Source organism: Kwoniella newhampshirensis, chromosome 4, assembly GCF_039105145.1.
Source record: "Kwoniella newhampshirensis strain CBS 13917 chromosome 4, whole genome shotgun sequence".
NCBI lineage: Eukaryota > Fungi > Basidiomycota > Tremellomycetes > Tremellales > Cryptococcaceae > Kwoniella > Kwoniella newhampshirensis.
Genome location: NC_089958.1, coordinates 817,553 through 834,770, shown reverse-complemented (window position 1 = coordinate 834,770; position 17,218 = coordinate 817,553). Strand labels below are relative to the sequence as shown.

The 17,218-nt window shown below is 51.5% G+C and overlaps 4 protein-coding genes across 4 annotated transcripts; 2 read left to right on the top strand and 2 right to left on the bottom strand.

The window, feature by feature from the left end:
- Positions 1-2,701: 2,701 nt before the first annotated feature.
- On the top strand, positions 2,702-4,691 carry IAR55_002290 (uncharacterized protein; the record flags this gene model as incomplete). The annotated part of the gene is made up of 6 exons (XM_066945406.1): positions 2,702-2,955; positions 3,009-3,059; positions 3,120-3,188; positions 3,240-3,475; positions 3,526-4,495; positions 4,556-4,691. 6 exons carry the CDS (start codon positions 2,702-2,704, stop codon positions 4,689-4,691), a joined length of 1,716 nt encoding a protein of 571 aa, XP_066804095.1.
- Positions 4,692-5,069: 378 nt separating this feature from the next.
- IAR55_002289 (uncharacterized protein) lies at positions 5,070-6,296 on the top strand (the record flags this gene model as incomplete). The annotated part of the gene is made up of 6 exons (XM_066945405.1): positions 5,070-5,126; positions 5,253-5,333; positions 5,434-5,516; positions 5,659-5,812; positions 5,911-6,156; positions 6,228-6,296. The coding sequence occupies 6 exons, from the start codon at positions 5,070-5,072 to the stop codon at positions 6,294-6,296; spliced, it is 690 nt and encodes a 229-aa protein (XP_066804094.1).
- Positions 6,297-6,737: 441 nt separating this feature from the next.
- On the bottom strand, positions 6,738-7,977 carry IAR55_002288 (uncharacterized protein; the record flags this gene model as incomplete). The annotated part of the gene is made up of 4 exons (XM_066945404.1): positions 6,738-6,787; positions 6,842-6,940; positions 7,002-7,830; positions 7,939-7,977. The coding sequence occupies 4 exons, from the start codon at positions 7,975-7,977 to the stop codon at positions 6,738-6,740; spliced, it is 1,017 nt and encodes a 338-aa protein (XP_066804093.1).
- Positions 7,978-11,740: 3,763 nt separating this feature from the next.
- On the bottom strand, positions 11,741-15,083 carry IAR55_002287 (uncharacterized protein; the record flags this gene model as incomplete). The annotated part of the gene is made up of 9 exons (XM_066945403.1): positions 11,741-11,798; positions 11,848-11,925; positions 11,989-12,264; positions 12,316-12,533; positions 12,584-12,720; positions 12,770-13,803; positions 13,852-14,706; positions 14,759-14,995; positions 15,046-15,083. 9 exons carry the CDS (start codon positions 15,081-15,083, stop codon positions 11,741-11,743), a joined length of 2,931 nt encoding a protein of 976 aa, XP_066804092.1.
- Positions 15,084-17,218: the final 2,135 nt, after the last annotated feature.

Here is a 17,218-nt window from a genome sequence, read left to right as displayed (position 1 = left end):
ACAGTACTGAGACCATCATCTTGCCGAGAAGAAGCGAGAAGAGGGAGTAAGTGTTGTAACATCGCTAAACGTGTCGTCTCGTTCCCTGACACCCGCAAGGGATCATGCAGGCACTTGGCAGAGCTTGAAGTCTGTACTCTTAGTGCGATTTAATTCTCCTGACCTTGTAGCGTGGCTCGCCATATGCATCCATAGTCTTATACGATTCTCTCGACGAAGATGGGGGACTTCCATCATCTAGAACGTCTTGCACATGCTTGGGGATCGTCGTTGCCGACACCAGATCCGTTTCAGGAGTTTTACATTTCGGCACACTCCTGCTGCCCAGTGTCCTTTCACGTCTTCTATTGCTCCTGTGAGTAACTGAGGTAGTGGCACGATCGGTGTATCTCAATATCTGCCTGTAGGACCCCTGCCTGTCTCCATGCCGTCGACTTCACCTGTACCCCCTCCGCCCTATCTAGCCATGCCCTCGTTGACATTCCCCCCCACCGCTGTTCGAACATATCGTAGCGCAGCACGGGAAAATTACGTGACGAGGGGGACAACTGTCCTGTGGCGTCAATTCACTAGCGTCAAACCTTGCTTTCCTCAAAACTCCATGATGATCCGGACCTCAGAGTATCTTCCAGTACCCCGCGGAAGATGATTTCTGCAACATGACCGGAGGATAGGTGTATGGTCATTCTAGTGGACATGAACATGCTTGAAGCCGGGCAAAGCAGTTGAAGAGACCGCCTTGATCTTTGCTACACCTTGAGATTGATACATGGTTGCATCATCATGTTGCTTGGTGCGGTGGTGATATGCTTGGATCGCGATTCCATCCGTGCCGACATGCTAAAAGGATGCGATTTCCGTCCTCGTTTCAGGGGTTCTGAATGTACCTAAAGGAAAATAGGAAAAAACAAAAACTACGGAAGAGGGTAAGCTCTAGAGGACCTCAGGTCGGGACGGGGTCGATCTATCTATCTCTGCGGTTTGCACGATGACCCCTAGGTGGTGTGTGTGTGTGTGTGTGTGTGTGTGTGTGTGTGTGTGTGTGTGTGTGTGTGTGTGTGTGTGTGTGTGTGTGTGTGTGTGTCATGGATGAACGAAGGAACGAATGAATGATGAATGAACCACCAACCGAAACAACACGAGTTGGTGACACCATCTCATCATCATTATCGTGATACCACGGCTACCTCTGACCACGCCCATCTGCGTGCGTGTCGAGTCAATCGAAAGGTTCGGAAACCTCTACCTGTGTTGCTTCTGCGACGCAACCCGACGTTGCATTTAGTCATTTCCACCCATCCATCATTCCACCCATCCCATCCAACCATCCATCCATTTATCTATCATCCTTGTAGTGACTCAATTGTATCCCATCCATCCATTCATTGCCATTGGTTTCATTCATTTTTCAATACATCCATTCATCAGGACCAAACGACGACACTCATTCACACTTTTCATTCATCGGGAATCTCGATCTCGGAGCAAGTCAAGGGAGAAGGGAAAGCAAGGATATACCCACCCCGCCTGTTGATCAAAGACTCGGCTGGGAAAACAAAAGGTGAGTCGGTCGGGAATATTTTGTTTACCCCCACGGGGGGGTGGTGGTAGTGGTGGTAGTCATGCATCACGCACACCCACACACCCACACACCCACACACCCACACACCCACACACATCATTCCAAGGCATCCTTAGTATGCATGACAGCATCCGTCTGTCGAACCATCGGGGAATGCTATGTCATGACGGACGGTTGTGCTTCGAGGCTGCCCGTCAAGATTGTCGGCCGTCTGCGGAAGTTCAGCTCTCATGTGATGCCCTACCGATGGCGATATCGAGTCGTGCTTTTCGGTGACGGTGTCATTCAATCTCAGCGCTTCGCAACTGGTCTCTGGCATTTGAGGACGATTTCGTGCGATTCCCGTGCCGCGCTGACATCGCTTCCCTATCCCTCATCCTCGGGCACTACACCACTCCTTTACTCCACTGTTTCAGCTCCGAAACGCTAAGTTCCGAGCGAAATCTACGCACGATCACACTGGATAGGTCCGGACGTCGAGAGAGCATCGTCTGGGTTCGGCAAAAGGGGTAGTCGACTAAATTGTCGAGTGTGTCCGCCCTTCCTACCCCTCCGGACAGTGTGCACATTTGGGGACGATAGCGCGGACGGGGATATAGAAGGACATCCAGAGGTAAGCTATCATTCCCCTATTCGATAGAAGCGACGACCTCGCCTAGTCCAACACCCGCCCGCCCGCCCGCTTCCTTCCTTTCTATCTTCGTCGAACACTCCACGTCTGCCCAGGATCGGAGAGTACACGGAGCGAGATCGAAAAGCTGAAAAGGAGTAAAAGAGTGTAATCAACCGTCCAACGGGACGGCTCATGGCTTTCGTGGCCTTTGCTGGATGTCTGTTGTTACAGACCTTTTCTCGAAAGGACATCAGCCTGAATCGCTTTTCTGCGGCTGGAAACGGGCCGTGAACCGAACTGATTGTCTCATTGGTAATAGCTCGTGGAAATCGCACTCCTCTCCTCGACCTCACGACAGGTGCCGCTCATCCATGCACACGTCGCGCGCACTTCCGACAGGCAATCAAAGCAACGAGACCACGAGAGAGGTAGAATCAGAGTCTTAACGACTCGAATCAAAGGCCAAAGGGTGTCAGTATTTCCGGCAAGCAGTTGCTTCGACACCCATGTCGTCACCGCTCTCGCGTTCGCCTTCACCTGGCTCGCCTACAACACCCACGCTTTCGAAGAAGCGCAAGCGGCTGGGCGGTTGGAGCTCGTCAAAGGAGGGACAGGGGTTTAGATCCAGTCCCACAAGTCACGGGCGAGAGGAGCTGAGCGAGGATGAACCGATAGAGTCTGACAGCGAGGGTTCCGACCTTGGAGAGAAGGGAGTAAAGGTTCCTCGAAGGAGTCATATGACACAAGGGCAATCTGGATGGTGAGTTGGGCCAGAGCTGCTCCACAGGCGGGAAGGCTGACGTCGACCAACAGGATCTATGAGCTGGAAATCATACAGCATCCACAGAGGGCAAGGGCCTGTGGGTTTGGCAATAAGGTGAGTCACCTTTCATTCCATCGAAGCTAACAAAACCAGGATCGAAGACCACTATCTCCCCCTCCGATCATTCGACTCTGGGTTCGAGCGGCCAATGGGGACCTTGTAGATCCCGCGTAAGTGCAATCTCACCTACATGCGTTCCGACCTAATTTCCAAAGATTCAGTCTTATCGATACACGATTCCTTGTCCTCATGGTTGACTTATGGTCCGCGGATTGTCGTCAAGAACGGAACATCGTCATGCACCCAATCTCCGCCGGCGTAACAAGAATGGACTCTCCTCCTTCAGGAATGGCAGATCTGCCTGGATCTTCATCGAGGCCTAGTACCGGTACTTCGAGACCCGTGTCGGGTTCTAGTGCTGGAATATCGTCTTTTTCAGGGGGATCGTGGCGCCCTCGTAAGTGTTATATATCATGCGCGGCCATCAAGAGCTGAGTATAGTCACAGAACCATCTTCCCCGAACCCCTCCACCAGTCGGTTGGCCGAGCTTCCCACCACGTCAGCTGGCCGAAAGGCTGAACAGTCAGCAACCGTGTCCCCAGCGCATCCCTCCTGGCCTCATTCGCAACCCATACATCCTCCACAATTCCACCGCATGCACAGCTTCTCTGGTAGACAGCCTGTGCACGACCCTGAACCTCCTAGACCTTCCACAGCGCCTTCCTCACAGCCACTATCTCCACCTAGAGGGTCGTCATCTCATCGATCCTCATACACTCTCCCACCGCTAGCTTCGATAGCGGAGGAGAACCCCGCGTCTTCTTCCCGTTTAACACTACCTGCGCTGCAACGACAACAACAGCAACGACCCAGTAGTAGCAGTTCGTTGTGGAACCGACCACGGACATCTTACTCGACAGATCTAAGTACCGCCCCAACGGAGTACTCTTTCGGTCGACCGATTTCGAGCTCTGGCTCCAGTTGGTACGCTTCCACCGATCAAGGAGCCAAAGATCGTCCTTCATCAGGATGGTCTGATGCGCGACCGTGGTCATCTGGAATCTTCAGTCATCGACCGGCTTCTTCGGGTGAGATTGGGATATCGCCACGATCGTCCCACTTTGGCCGTATGCCGGAGCAGTACGGTATGCCATATACGTCTCCGTTGATGAGATCCGAGATATACCCCACCAGCTCCTGGGAAGCCGAACGGTCGAGGTATGCGTCAGGTCAAGCTGCAGCGCAGTACAGTCGTGTCCTTGTCGGCAAGGTGACGGCGGTGTGTCATAAACTCCAGGATGAGGATGGACGTCCTGGTCTATTCTTCTTCGCTGCAGACTTGGGTATACGGACTGAGGGTACATTTACATTGCGGATGGCCATGACGGACTTGGTGTCTTTGATGAAGCCCGATGTCTGGGTCGGCGACAAGGCACCGGTGCTTGCTGAGACTTTCAGTGATCCTTTCACTGTATAGTAAGTCGCTCAATCCTGTTCCCCGGTAATGATTTGTGTTGATAGAGGTCAATGTCACAGCTCGGCGAAACGTTTCCCTGGTGTCATTCCTACCACACCTCTGACCAAGGTGTTTGCTGCACAAGGTGTCAAGTTGTCGGTAAGGGAAAATAGGAAAGGCGGCGGTGGTGACGACGGAGACGACGATGATGATTGAGGGGGACTCCTCCGCGTCAGTCGGCACAGCAGAATTCGATCTACATCATACATACAAGAATCAACAGGAGAGGAGAAGTAAGCGGCAGAATTCGTAGTATAAAGCATGATCAATATACCAGTCTCAATGTATCTCTCTCTACCTGTTGGACTGAAAAAGCAACGGTCCAGCGCCACATGAGGGAATTGACAAAGGAGCGATCGGTTAAAGCCGCCATGAACGACGGGATCAATTCATCAACCTAATCAATCACCTTCCCCCCTCGTCATCTCCTCCATCGAGCCCATACATCCAGTCTATTGTACATTCGCACGCAACAACATCGCCCGTACCTCTCCTTCATCTCGTCCACGCCGACCCCGATACTCTCTGCCCACCATGTCCAGATCAGGAGCTCTCGACGACAATGAGATTCAGACGGAGATGAACAAGATGGTGCGTGACTCGATACTTGACCCGCCAGGGCCGCTGATCATCCCGTCCCAATGGGTCTGATACAAGCTATCCCTTGACGACGCAAAAGAAAAACGCCGCGCTGACGTCGGGTTGACATCTGCGTAGGTTGCGTTCATCTCCCAAGAAGCTCGTGAGAAAGCTCGAGAAATCCAAGTCAAGGCAGATGAGGAATTTGCTATCGAAAAGGTGAGCTACGATATCTACCTTTGGAACCGAGTCTGCACTCTGCATCCCAGGTCGCTCTCTGCCAGTTCTCGATATTGACCACAGTCCACATCTTGTATAGGCCAAAATCGTGCGACAGGAATCCCTCGCTATAGATGCGCAGTACGAGAAGAAGCGAAAGCAAGCAGAAGTCGGATGGAAGATGTAAGTGAAGTCGTGTCTTACTCTTTGCTCACCCGTCTAATCCAACACTGCCTTCCTCGCCCAAAATGTCACTCGTTACCGTCGTGTTCAAGCACGGCTGTTTGATGATGAAAAAAACTGATCTCTTGGATGATCCACACAGCTCGCAGTCGACCGCCATCAACACATCTCGAATTAAGATCCTCAGATCCAGGAACGATCATCTCGAAGCTATCTTTGACGAGGCATCGAAACAGGTTAAGGCCTTGAGTACCGGTGGATCGTACGCTGAAGCTGTGGAGAATCTTATCTTGGAGGTGAGTCAGGATCAGCGCAATTTGAAAAATAATAATACTCAAACTTCGTCCTGGTTCTGAGGGAGTTTGGTTGCGTTTGCTAATGGTCCGCCCCACAGATCCTTCTCATGCTCCTCGCCCCGGGAATCACGCTCGCTCATCGACCCAAGGACGACGATTTGGTCAAGAAGGCTGCTGAAGGTGCTCAGAAGCGATACACCGAGCTGTCAGGTCGAGAGAGCAAGATTGAGTTCGATGGATCCTTACCTGATGACAGTGCCGGTGGTGTGATCGGATCAACAATGGGTGGAAGGATCAAGGTCGACAACACCTTGGGAGAGAGATTGAAGATCCTGCAAGACAAGGTGAGCGGCATCCTGAAGTGTTGATGGTCTATTCGAAATGAAATTTCAGCTGATCTTCCTTGATTTGGTAGATGTTGCCTGAGTTGAGGCACGACTTGTTCGGTGCGAACGAGAACAGAAAATTCTACACTGTGAGTTGAAGCGGTTTCAATGTTGTCCAACCAGAGCATTACGCTGACGGAGTTCGTTGTGTCAATAGTAAGCAGACCAGGGCCCAAGATCAGTAGATAAGCATTGTTATACAAGACCAACTTCCAATATGGTCGAATGTATCCACGTTGTCCGACCGCACTCTGCAAGACGTCATAACGTTGCTCGGCTCGTCACCGTAACGAAACCAGGCCACTTCGCTGATCTGCTCAAAGAAGCTGCACTGATACTGCCCAGGCGACGGCACTGACCTCATACGAAATACATGATACGACCTAATTAGTACAGGTTATATGCTGAATATCCTTGTCGACAGCGACTGCTCTGAATTATCCCCAGTCCTCTATATCAAGTGATGCACCAAGACTTCTCTCCCTCGATCAACGAGACTGACACGAACTTCGGGCAACTGGGTCTTACCGATCCCTGTTTTACAAGGGTCGGTCGTAAGGTTTCTCGTACTTTGACAACTTCTTCTTGACTGCGAAGATCAGGTCAGCGATAGTCGAGGTGGCGAGATCCACCCGTCACTTACGTTCTGCGACTTCGCGACGAAGTCGAAGGGTCTCCTCGTTTGCGAGTTTGATTTGAAGATCCTTGGCGCCAAGAGTATGTTCCAAGGAGGTGAGATGCTCTATCACCAAGGGTGGGTCAGCGGAAGAAACTTCACTGTCAAGAACGAGAAGAGTACCAACCTTTTCTCTTGGCTCGGAAGGTTCTCGCGGAGATTCTGTTCCTGACTCTCTTCCTCTCCCTCGCGGAAAGCGCTCTGTAATCCTCCACTTTCATACCCCAGATCATGCCGTCTCTCTCGACACCTTCTGGCACCTCAGGCTCATGGTCATGGTCATGATCATGATCGTGTTCGTCGTGCGAATGTGAAAGGTGAGAATCGCAGTCGGAATGCAGGGAATAACTTCGCTTGACACCGCCACTGCCCCTGATCCCTCTTCCTCGACCTCGGGTCTTGGCACGAGGGATCGGTGATGCATGAGGACTCACGACATGGGATGATAGCGGTGAGGGGGACCGAGTGATCGAGTTCTCGACCAAGAGGATGGAGTCTGTCGAGTTCTGTTGACTGGGAAGGGCGAGTGGAAGTGAGGGCGGTTGTTGAGTGAGAAGAGAGGTCGAAATCCCGGTTGAAGATGGGAAGTAGAACGGTTGCGGGTAGAAACTTGATGGACCTGATTGCTGTTGCTGCTGCCCTTGCTGTTCTGACTGTTGCTGTTGTTGTTGCTGTTGTTGCTGCTGTTGTTGTTGTTGCTGTAATTGTTGCTGTCGTTGCTGGTCCCCATCCACAACCTCGGTCTTGATTCCAACGGCGGCGGCCACCGGCGGCCATTGACCTTGATTTGCCGCGAGACCGAAGTAGTCCACCGTGGCCGTCGGGTTCTGTTGCATGTTGTTATTGCTGCCGTTGCCGTTGCCATTGTTGGACGTTGAGTTGAGCCATTCGAGTGATGGACTCGGCGAGAATGATGGCAGTAAGAGGTTTGAGTATAGGTAAGAACTCCACGAAGGCTGTTTTTGGTTGGAAAGACATCCGAAAATAGAATGGGATAGCTCGGTCAGCATCTCTTGTTCTTTTATTTACATTCGCCACACCTAGAGAAAGAAGTCATGACGCACCATGAACGCCTTCTCGTCAACCGGTTGCACTGTGGTCATGATGAGGGAGCAATCAATGATAGACGTAGAGAGGAGAAAGGAAGATTGTTTGGGTTATACACTTATGGTCAGACAGAGGGATGCGGCAATAACGTTGATGATGATGATGATGGTGATGAGCAATCAATCTCAACAGATAATGCGAGGTGACAGAAATGTGCTGATCACGATACATCGCTTAATCCCATGGGACGCTATTATATATGTATATACATGTTTCCATCTGACCTGACTGATGATTACTCAACGTTGAGATTGTGGATCAGGTGGCGCCCGAAGCCGAGGCGACGATAAACCCGTTACAACCGTGTTCTCTTTTTGCTTATTTAGCGATTATGCAAACCGACCAACCGACCTGCCGACCAGACACAGCGCACCCACCATACCCCACTGATCCCAAGATCATCTACCTCCGCGCCCGAACATGGGGGGAAGAGGCCAAGCGGAGGAGAGGAGGGTCCCAGGTGCATCGTCTTTTTTCTCTCTCTTTTTTTTTCCTTTCTATTTTTTCCTTCTTTTCGGCAAATCGCTACCCTAACGAAAAAGGCGCATACCCGGTTATGTGCATCCACATCCACAAGCATCATCATCAGCATCATCAGACACACACGTCTCGCTTTCGGGATACCATCATGGTAGTCAGTCTATTTGGGCCACCGAGCCGCCTCTTCTCACACGGACAAGCTAAAAATGTCTCATGGCAGGAACACCAAAGAACGTCAAGTGACGTTCCCTTTCCTCCTTTCCTCCTTCCGACCTCGGTCATCCTAGCCTCTCTCGCTTTGTTGTGATATCCTGTTCTTTTTTCATTGTTTTTTTTTTCCTGTTTGCGGGTTACGATACACTTATCGGTTGGGATTTGCCTGGCGTTGTTTTTTTTTTCTTCTCACGGCTGTCTCTAGATCATCATGTCTAGATCCTAGATGGAGCCCTAATGATGTCGGTGGGATACTACACCCTCCCATCTCTCGTGAAGGCGGAGTGGGGAGGGGAGGGGGCCTGGGGAATCGATCAATTGCCGGTCGACCGATTATCAGCGTGGATGGGTGCCAGACCAAGAGCTAATCCCGCATCGGGGCGCGCGCCAGTGGTCAGAATCCGTTTGTCAGGAGTGGTACATTTGTCAAACGGATGTTTCGATCAGTTGAGGAAATCAAGATTATGTCAGCACGATCAAGCAACCCAGTGATGATGCAAAGAGAAGGGTAAAGGGTAATGAAACGAGGTTTCAAGGAAGAAAAACAGACAGGACCGGTAATTGGATACATGCTTATTTCATTTTTCTTACTCCTGTCATGCCCTTGTCCCACCCAGATCTGTGGGAAAGATATGAGATGCACAGACGAAGCACGCATTCGCTCCTTCATTCACATGATTACATACTTGGGTTTCATCGGTGGCTGACTCTGTTATCACACCGCCGGCATCTGCTCATGCATTGTCGTCATCTTTTCCTCCCCTACACTGGACCCAGCGCTCCATCCTCAACATACCGTGCAAATGCGGCCGAGAGGTGTTGCGTTCATTCGCCATTTGGGCGGACAACCGTGAACGACGACTTTCAGTAACGTAATGGGAAGAAGAAAGAATGGCAGCGTGTGAGCCGCGCTTGATTGCGGGAGTGGCCGTGTTCATCTTCGTTTTGGATTACCTAGATCTGCGAGGTCCCCACCCAAAACACTCCACCGCCTACCTCCGAGTAAGCTCATGTGGTGTCTTCCAATCGCGCTTGTCCAGGTCCAAGTGGAGTGGAGACACCCGGGGCGGGGGGCGGGGAACGATGGATCGATCCGAACCAAGCGCGAGAGCTCAGATCTCCAATTAGTGAGGTGTGCACTGCTCTCGGCGACCGCGCGACCCAATGGATCCATGTGCAGAGCATGTCACTGGGGGCCGCGATTCAGATCTGAGCGTGTCTCGATCTGTTCATGGGAAAAGATGTAGCGGCCGCCGGGATTGCGGACTCACTTTTTCTTCTTTCTTCCTATTTCATCCCACGTGTGTTCGTCCCACCCGCAGGATGACCTTTATCCCACAACAGCAACCAATTGTCTCGTTATATCTAGATCTCGACATGATATCGTCGTGGTGAACAACAAGATGTCGCAGCCCACTCGTAAAAGCACAGTCATATCTTTTGTATCCTCCTCGTTCTTGTGGCCACAGACGTCACTCTCACGTAAATAGAACTTGATTCCATAAGATAACGATCATGAGGCTGTTATTCAACGTAAACAGGCAAGGAGACGAACGGAATTGAAACGAAATGGTTTGGACCTTCCAGAGTCAGCCCGAATGGATTCTGGTTCCGTCTCCCGACGGACAAGAAGAGGGGGATCATGGGATCCGATCGAATGGCAACGTCAATGAGGAGAGAGAGACTGTACAGTACACTCGTTTGCTCGCGGTCATGTGGAGGTGGAGGACGTGGTGGAGGAGCGAGGTAGTGGAGGTGGGAGATAGAGTGGTAGTGGTTGGTGGTGGCAGAGTGGTAAGGTATCTCGGCCATGTGGAGGTACATCCCTTCCTCCCGTGAAAGTCGTGAAATCTCGTGAATGCGTTACTATCCTCACGGATGACGGAATAACACTGCTATCATCATTATTGTGTGAAGAGTCGTGAGAAACGGGTCGCTCCAGCGGATATGATGTGACCGAATGATCGATTGCATTGAAGCCAAGTGTCCAGAACATGACGGATGGCGTGTACATTTTATCTTCACGGGCCCAACTCGCGGAAACGTTCAAACGCCGTGTGAGCGGCTGCACTGGGCGTTTGCTTCCAAGAGAGACTAGCCGATAGTAAGTGTAGCTGTGTGAAGCAAGGTAGAGCGACAAGTGTCAGAGCGATCGGCCCATATTGGGTTAGCTATAGCAGGGCGATCAACGAGTCCAAGTTCGGTAGCGCCCTTCTTGTTGATACATTCTAGTAGTACTGCCCCCTTGTGATCTGCTGACTGCCGCTTGGTATGTCGATGATCCTGGAGTCTGATGTCAGTCAACGTAACTGTTCACGGCGAATCGCGGGGCCATGGACGCTAACTTATGGATCATCTGATCCGCACGAACTAACCACCCTTCCCTTCCAGCCTGAAATGACTAGCTTCTCCGCGGCATGCTTTAGACCGATTCCCACCGTTATGGGAATAAAATGATGGTAAGTGATCTTCACACTATCTGGGACGCGCCAGACCGTCACCGTTTAGTGATGATGGGAAAAAGGTACAATCGGATCTCTTTCGTGGGTGTGTGAATCCGGTCGGTAATGGATGTTCTATTTTTGTTCTTCTGGTCAGTACTCACTACTAATAGCTTTTGGTAGACATGTGCTTCATCATCGTTGCACCGCATGCGCTCGATTCGACCAACTTGTCATCGTGACACGACACGACACGACACTACACGGCCACACGAGGATCATCACTATCAATCACTCTTCAGGTCGTCACATGTGGCAGACCGACAAGGGTATCAGGTTTGATCTGATTCATACTTCATACGGTATTTCTTTCTTCCTCTTTTCACACCCGATTGCTGGCAATTTCATCGCCCCCTTACCTCACTTCTCTTCTGCCATTCGCATCCTCTTCGTCCTTCCCCATCGCAGCCTCTGTTCCTTCCCAGGGCACATCTCCCCCCCACTCACTTGGGATGGCCTATTTTCTACAACGATATGTCAAAGACAAATCAAGTCTACCCCTGTAGTCCTAAAAGAAGTAAAGTAAAAAAGGACCCATATGTCACCGGAATGATAAGCCGTGTTATCACTGATTCAGATAAGCTCCAGGCTGTGGGTATACCATGTTGCTTGGGTATGTCATTCTGCACCGCATGGTCAGCATCTGATAGTGCTACCCTCGGTGAAACTCACGAAGAAGGTACGACGTGGTGAGCCGTTTGGTCTGCGAAGTCGTACGGACTGAAACCGGCTTGAGCATACAATGCCGCACTAAGATTGTGTTACTCTGCTAGTCAGTATCCTGGTCTGTGATTAGGTGAATTCAAAACTCACGCATCGGTAATCGGTATGATCTGCGAGACTACTTGTACGGTGAAAATGGTCTCCAAGATGCAGGGCATACCACCACCGTCGATAAACTCCGCCGTTATGGGAATGGTGACAGGGGCACAGGGTTGATCCGGCACACCCACGAGCTTCTTCCCGTCCTCCCACTGGAGCCATGGAGGCAAAGATCCACCAGGTGATTGGAAAGTGGGCTTGATGGTGTCCGAAGCCGCTTGGGGATCCCAAACTCGAGGTTCCCATTCATATTTCTGATTCACCAATCTACGCCCGAACGTCAACATATGCAATGGCCGGTTGACCCTCAATACTTACGCGAAAGGGTTTGGCTGACCGATGATTCGCCGCTTGAATGGCCTGAATACCCATCCACCCCCAGGCAGTTTCTTCGCATCGACATTCCAAATATGGTTTCCCTTGGACTTCGCCTTCTTCCCGTCAGGGTTGAACCTCGAAATCAAGTCTTGTCGCCACAGGTAGGTCTTGATCTTCTTTGCCGACATCACTTCCTCGGTGATTCCGCGTTTTTGCAGCTAGGACACAGCAATCAGCAGACGCCAATACCAAATGCGCAAGTATTCACCTCTTCCGAAAAAGCGTTGGTGAAGGCCTGGATGCGGAATTTGAAGGGACGGTAATCGGTCGATTCATCCAACCGCTGCATCTTTTTGGGCATGAGGACTTGATGGAGCTTCTCGCCTTTGCTGTCCACCACTTCCACTGATATCGAAGTCAGCTTGTGTGGGCACGTTGTGACAGATATACTCACGGTCCGAGCAAACGTAGTTGAGAAACTCCTCAAAGATTTGATCAAGCTGCCTTCTTATGTCATCTGAGATAGCGCCTCCGTTCATGAAGTCTCCGTTGACGCCTTCCGCACCGGCGGAACTTCGTCTTCGCTTCGTCCTTCTAGGCTCTTCATCCTCCGATTCATCGTCCTCCATATCGTCTGGCGAAGCCTGCCGTGATGGCCATGCTGAAGGAGGGACACTGGTCGCCATGTTAGTGTGCGACCACTGCTTGTTCACCGACGTGCTACGACCCCGCGCTATCGGCCGCCCATCCGCACGTTCGGATTGAGAAGGTCGGCGTTCGCCTATCGGATGAGTAGCAGGCTGAGCCATGGAGACATCCATGGTTGCCATTTCCCCGTCCCATGTTTGCGTCGGCATCGCGAATCGAGGAGGACTGGGAGGTCTGGAAGGCGGTATAATCGCGAGAGGAGAGGAGATTATAGGCATATGCTGAGTTCCGATAGCCGCAATGAACGTCGGTGATGAGACGACAGGTGTACTTGGCGCTATGGAACTTTGCATCTGACTGGGAAGCTGGTGGCCATTGGGGAAGGAATGCGAATGGACCAAAGGCGGCGGTTGCAACTTGTTATTGAGATACTCGGTATTGTTAGGCATAGTTTTCGATCCGCCAATTGCAGGAGTGGTCGATACTGCGCGCTTGGCGGCCATGCCGGGCTGATCCACAGGTAGTGATGGAAGGAGGCCGCCAGAGGACTGAGCAGCGATGTTGGACACCTGCGGAGCGACCTGTACCAGCTGGCTCGGATAGGATGTCGGTGCAGGTCCGCCTGTAGTCTGCACTAAAGGGGAGCTCTGAAAGGTTGTATTTATGGGTGATGTGCTCTGCGAGTTGGGTGTATTGACATCTTTCGGTGTAGGAACTGGACCAACACCAAGCTCGCTTGCTGTCTCAAGATGGTTGCTGATGTCACCTAGACTGGTGGAGACTTCCATCTCGTGACCACGGAGCAATGCGTCCTTGGCGCTCTGAGCCGAGCTCACAATCCTGTATGAAGTCAGTATCACGACGGTCGAGGTCGTCAGGGTGACTCACTTGTCCAGCAGGGATAACTTGTCTACCATCTCGATCGACATGTCTGGCGTCATAGCTCCAGATGTCTGTTGAACATGACCGAGAGAGGATTTCCGTAACAGCGGTGCGGCCATCATTTGCGGGACTCCCGCTGTAGGTGTTGAGACGTCTTCCATCAGAATCTCTTGCATGCCCAACCCCACCATCGATTGTTGTTGCTGCTGCCGAACCTGCTGTTGTTGTTGCTGGTGGTGTTGATGGCTCTGTTGAAGACCGAAGAACGTACTAGCGTCACCCTGAAGCTGAGCGGGTGATGCAGTGATGACAGGAGAGGGTGCGAGAGGCGAGTGAGCAGGCGATTGCATGGACGTGAAGGCGAGATGAGGTGGAATGGCTTGAGCCTGAGGGAAGAATGCTACGGGACCACCGTTTTGGTTATAGGGATAAAAAGAACCGCTGAACGTCGCGCCTCTTTGTCGTCCGGATTGCATACCGTAAGGGAGTTGATAAACACCTCTAGCAGGACTGGAGGGCTGAGAAGCGGGCAATCGCTGTCCAGCTTGTTGAGCGGCGATGGGAATTTGGCCAGAGAATGAACCTTCTCCTGCCGACGAAAAGGATCCATCGGCGAAGTGAAAGTAATCTTGCCCGTAATCTGCGTTGTGGGCGGAGGAAAAGGAGTCGGTGTAAGGTGCTCCACTAGAAGCGAGGGAGTTAGGGGATTGTAGTGATCCGGTTTGGAAAGGAAGAGATCCAATATTCAAAGTAAGGTTGCGACGACGAGATGAACCACGAGGGGAATCTTCGCCTTCGGCGCTCTCTGACGAGGGGGGAAAGCATTCCCCCCCAGTCTGCGAGTCACTGGTGGATGCTATTCTACACAGGTGGTCAGCAGGAGTCGTCAAACAAGATGTTCGGAATGACTTACGTGGAGGGAGAGGGAGGTGAGCTAAAAGCGTTGAAGGCCCAAGGGTCCGACGCTTTGTATTCTCCTCCTCCTGACCCTCCTGGGTCCGTGAAGGTCTCTGAAACGTACTGCTGAAGCTGGGTCTGTTGCTGGAAGGCAGGTTGTGCCGGTGTGATGGGCGAAGGGAAGGTGCCCAGACCGGAAAGAAGGGGAGGAGGAAGAGGGGGTGTGGACGGCACGATGAAAGGCTTCGTCGAGCTGTATGAGTAGGTAAGAAACGTCAGCGTATGATGAGTGAGAGTTCGAACATTAGGTGTCTGGAACAGAACTCTGTCATGATACACATATGTTGTATGATTCGAACACAACGGCAGATAGCCGAGAACATGGGGGCAGGTGACCACACACAACACGAGGCAATGCACGTTACGTTGGGTGGCTTCGTTGGAAAGCAAGAAAGTGACAAAGATGTAGAAGGTGGATCAAGCTTACACACGCGGATCAAAGGCATCCCTTTCGCACAATGGCTGGGACAGTGACGAGGTGGGGAGAAGGATGACGAGCGGCTATGACCAGAAGCGAGAACTCACGGTTTTGACCTCGACTATGATTCTGTATCTACAATTCGATCAAAGAGGCAGAAAGAGAATTGGAGATGGAATGAAGATTCTTTCGCTATTGTTGTGATGGAAACCAGTTCCTAGTCCCGGTGTCAGTGGACAAAAGTGGGGTCCAGGGTGTATTGTTGGGCGTGTGTGTTGGGAGGAGTGGGCGGTGAAAGGCGCTTCGGGGGAATGCAGAGAAGGGTGAAAGGGAGGCTATGCGAGCCGATCGAGGCTCGTTGCAACTGCCTTTTTTTGACTGTTCGTGTTCGTCGGGAACGACGAAATTCGGGGAGGTGAACGATGGCAGGGCCGTGCGTCGTGGGGGGGGGGAGGGGGAAGAGTGAGCGCTGGTCGAATGGCTCTTTTGTCACAGTTGACAGCCGCAGAGGTGATAGCTGTGTGTATATATGTATACGTGCGGCGAGTGTAGTTTTGTGTTGGGGAAGAAGGAATGGCCGTGTCCAATATCTTGGCCAAGTGTTGGCTTGTTTCGTTGGAAAAAGTAGCGGTGACAGGGTGATCGTCCTCTTCAAGGGTGCAAAAGTCAAAGTCGCCTTTCTGCCCTTTGGCTCTCTAGCCTTTTTCTACTCGCTTTTCTTTCTTGTTTCCACCGATTGTTGACGTTGTTGTCGTCGCGATGCGGTGTACAAAGGGTGAAGACGATGCAGACGCAGTGCTGCTTTTGAACGAGAATGTGGTTACCAATCCGAAAGATTGGACCAAAAGCTGAAAAGAAGGAGACTGTAGTGCGTGTAGCGGACTTGAACAGAAAAAGAACAAGCTGAAATCTAATCCATGAAAAAGAAAAAAAAAGAACCCCCAAGCGAAGGGCCAGACAGTGAGGCCAAGATCTGCTGGCTGTCACCGGGCGAGAAACGCTATTGCTCCGCTTTTTCCTCTGCTTGTCTGTCGTGTCTCCCAGCGTCGGTATGTTGGTCGAAGAGATTAACCAGACGTACGTTCAAATGTCCATACTATTATTAATGTGTGTTTTGTTCTAGATCGTTGTCAGATAGAGCGATGTAGTGATTGTCGATTTGATCACTTTCAAGCAGCTAGTGCCAGGATTTGGTAGCATAGATGCTAAGAGTGGTAGTATTTGTATTCCACAAGTCGGGACCAAGGGAAAAAAGCACAGGGGTTTCGAGCTCAGGTTCTCCCAAATCGAATTGATCCTCTTGCGCCAATTCCCGAGCCAAACCAACCGGGATTTGTACATCCAGCAGATCGGGAACGGGGAGGAAAAGACGCCGTACCATCATGCATCGAGGCTGCCTGCGCCATTCCGCGTTTCAAGGAGAGTGACACTACAGCAGGCAGCCCATTCATCCCATCTACGCTACGCCGGTACTTTCGGGAGATGGTCTCCGAGTAGAGAGAGGAGTACCATTCCGCTCGCCCAATGGAGAAACGACGGCAGCACCGCCATATTCGCACCTTTCACCTTTTCGATCAAAAAAGATGGCTACGGAATTGACCCAAGATGAGACTCGGCGACTTTTTTTCTCTCTTGTCTCTTGTCTCTCTTGTCTCTCTCCCCCTCTCCCTCGCTCCCGTCCGTGATGGGTTCGGAGTTTCTCAGCAGAAGAAGGGGCACGAGAAAAGCACGAGGGCCCAGAACTTGATATTACAACCGGTCCTGAGGAAAAGGAAAAAAAAGGAACCAAATCATCGAAACCCCTTGGTTCGCCTTTAGCTTTTACAGGTAAGTTTAATACAAATCTTCTCGGATTATCAAAATGGCGACTTCTGCCCCACGCTGTTCGCAGGGTGGAAATCAGGGTACAGCAGAGTCATGGTGACGACCCTGAGTACCACGCGATTGTCAGCTGTGGGCCCTGAGAGATTTCGATCTCACCTATCACCCATCGCTCTC